This window comes from Bos taurus, chromosome 10, assembly GCF_002263795.3.
Source record: "Bos taurus isolate L1 Dominette 01449 registration number 42190680 breed Hereford chromosome 10, ARS-UCD2.0, whole genome shotgun sequence".
NCBI classification, from domain to species: Eukaryota; Metazoa; Chordata; class Mammalia; order Artiodactyla; family Bovidae; genus Bos; species Bos taurus.
In genome coordinates, this window is record NC_037337.1 from 25,147,712 (window position 1) to 25,149,968 (window position 2,257).

The window sequence follows — 2,257 nt, forward strand, 5'->3', positions numbered from 1 at the left end:
ATATAAACACACAATGAAATATTACTTAATCATAAAAAGGATAAAATCTCATCATATGAGACAACATGGAAAACCTGGAGGGTATTATACTTAGCAAAATAAGTCAGACAGAGAAAGACAAATACTGTGTGTTTTCACTTATATATGGATTCTAAAATGCAAAACTAACAGAACAGAAACAGACTCATAGATATAGGGAATAAACTACCGGTTACTAGAGGGGAAAGAGGTGAGTGTAGGAGTGAAATAGGTGAAGCGGATTAAGAGGTACAAAAATTATGTGTATTTTTCCATACTTACAAAATAAATAAAATTATGTAATGTGCAGTAAGGAAAGGAATCAACCCTGCCAATACCTTAACTGTAGCCAGTGAAACTGATTTCAGACGTCTTGCATCCAGAATTGAAAGAGGATAAATTTGTTTTAGTTAAACGACCAAGTTCATATTAACCATTGAGCATATATGTACTTTTTGTTTGCTGTGTCACTAGGAGTTGGACACAACTGAGCGACTGCACTTTCACTTTTCACTTTAATGCATTGGAGAAGGAAATAGCAACTCACTCCAGTGTTCTTGCCTGGAGAATCCCAGGGATGAGGGAGCCTGGTGGGCTGCCGTCTCTGGGGTCGCACAGAGTCGGACACGACTGAAGCGACTTAGCAGCAGCAGTAGTAGGATGAGATGTATCTGCAATTGTCTGTTGGGACCCATCATGGTGAGGTAGGTTTGGATGGACATTCTTGGGACAGCCAACTTAGCTGAATAACATCTTCTTGGAGTCACTTTTCTCTTCTTTAGTTCCTTTCACTTCTTCTCATTTTGAAGTAGAGCATATTGTAGCTAAATATTTATTTTGATAGGGCTTCCCTCATAGGTCAGTTGGTAAAGAATCCGCCTGTAATGCAGGAGACCCCAGTTCCAAGGGATAGGTTACCCACTACAGTATCTTGGGCTTCCCTTGTGGTTCAGCTGGTTAAAAAGACGCCCTGGAAAAGGGAAAGGCTACCCACTTCAGTATTCTGGCCTGGAGAACTCCATGGGCGCTATAGTCCATGGGGTCGCAAAGAGTTGGACCCGACTGAGTGCCTTTCACTTTCACTTTCTTATCTTTTAATAGACATCTCCTAGCTACAAGTTTGAGACTCTAGCGCAGAAGAAAATACAGATTGAAAGGAAGATAAAGACCAAAGTCTCAAATCTGTAAGGCCAATAAGAAGCACTGCAAATGCCCTGTGGTGGCCTCCCGGTGTGACTGTGGCTGGAGGAGGGGCTGAGCCCCGCGGAGGGTTTGTGTACAGGCTGCAGGTGCCTGGGGAGCGCAGTGCTGCACAGCACAGAAGTAAGTGCCTGAGTCTGTGGTCCGCAAAGAGGAAACGTGCAGTGAGCTGCGGCGTTCTTTAAGGACTGTCGTGGCATTTAATCTTCCTTCCTTCCTTGTTCCTGAAGGAATGTAAATGAGGTGGATGAGGCGGCCCCCGGGCTTCTGAAGATACCACTGCACACTGTCTGACGAGGTGGAGAAATTACACCACAGTGTAGAGCTGGCTCCCTCCTGTGCAGTCAGGGCTGCGGGACTCTGCTCCACATCCACGCCTATCACACCTGATGAGAAAGAGACAGACAGCCACAGGTGAGGCTCACTGTAACTCTGAAAAAACCCTGAACGTGTCCCTCCAGCTCCCATCGATGTTGAGAAGGATAGGAAGTGTGCAGGACTTGTCAACTCTTTCTACTCCCTCCCTCAACAGTACAGCAGCTGCTCATTTCTTCAGAGTCCCCTGCAGGGCAGCCCCAACTCACAGCAAACCCCGGCAAACGAAAGCCCCAGCACAGTGCCCACTAGCCTCTTCATGATGCCTTGACTTGCTGCTGAGAAGTTTTCACCTTAAAATACACAGCTAAACCCATAAGTGGTGTGTCACTTCTTGTCTGGAAATGTTCCTGCTCCTGCAACCAATCAGCTCACCCAACAAACCCCGCTCAGGTGACACTCTGTGACAGGAAGCCCCACCTAACAGTCAACTCCACTGAGAACACTGAACTTGAGAAAACAAATCCTTTCTTTGCAAATTGAAAAAGAAAAGAAAAAATCTAAGATGCCCATAGGAATGAAAGGTTTGCAATACTCTATATTCTCTGTACTATTTGCCATCACAGAACATGCCAACTTCCTGAAAGTAACACAGGCTGAAACTGTAAGTCCTTTAAGCTACCACATCTCAGGGGTTTGCAGATAGCTCCCCCTACAATCCTAG

The 2,257-nt window shown here is 45.3% G+C and overlaps 1 gene segment (V, D, J or C); it reads right to left on the minus strand.

The window, feature by feature from the left end:
* On the minus strand, nt 1-2,016 carry LOC781785 (T-cell receptor alpha chain V region 2B4-like). The segment is given in 2 exon segments: nt 1-1,604; nt 1,803-2,016. Coding segments are annotated over 2 exon segments (462 nt in total).
* Nucleotides 2,017-2,257: the final 241 nt, after the last annotated feature.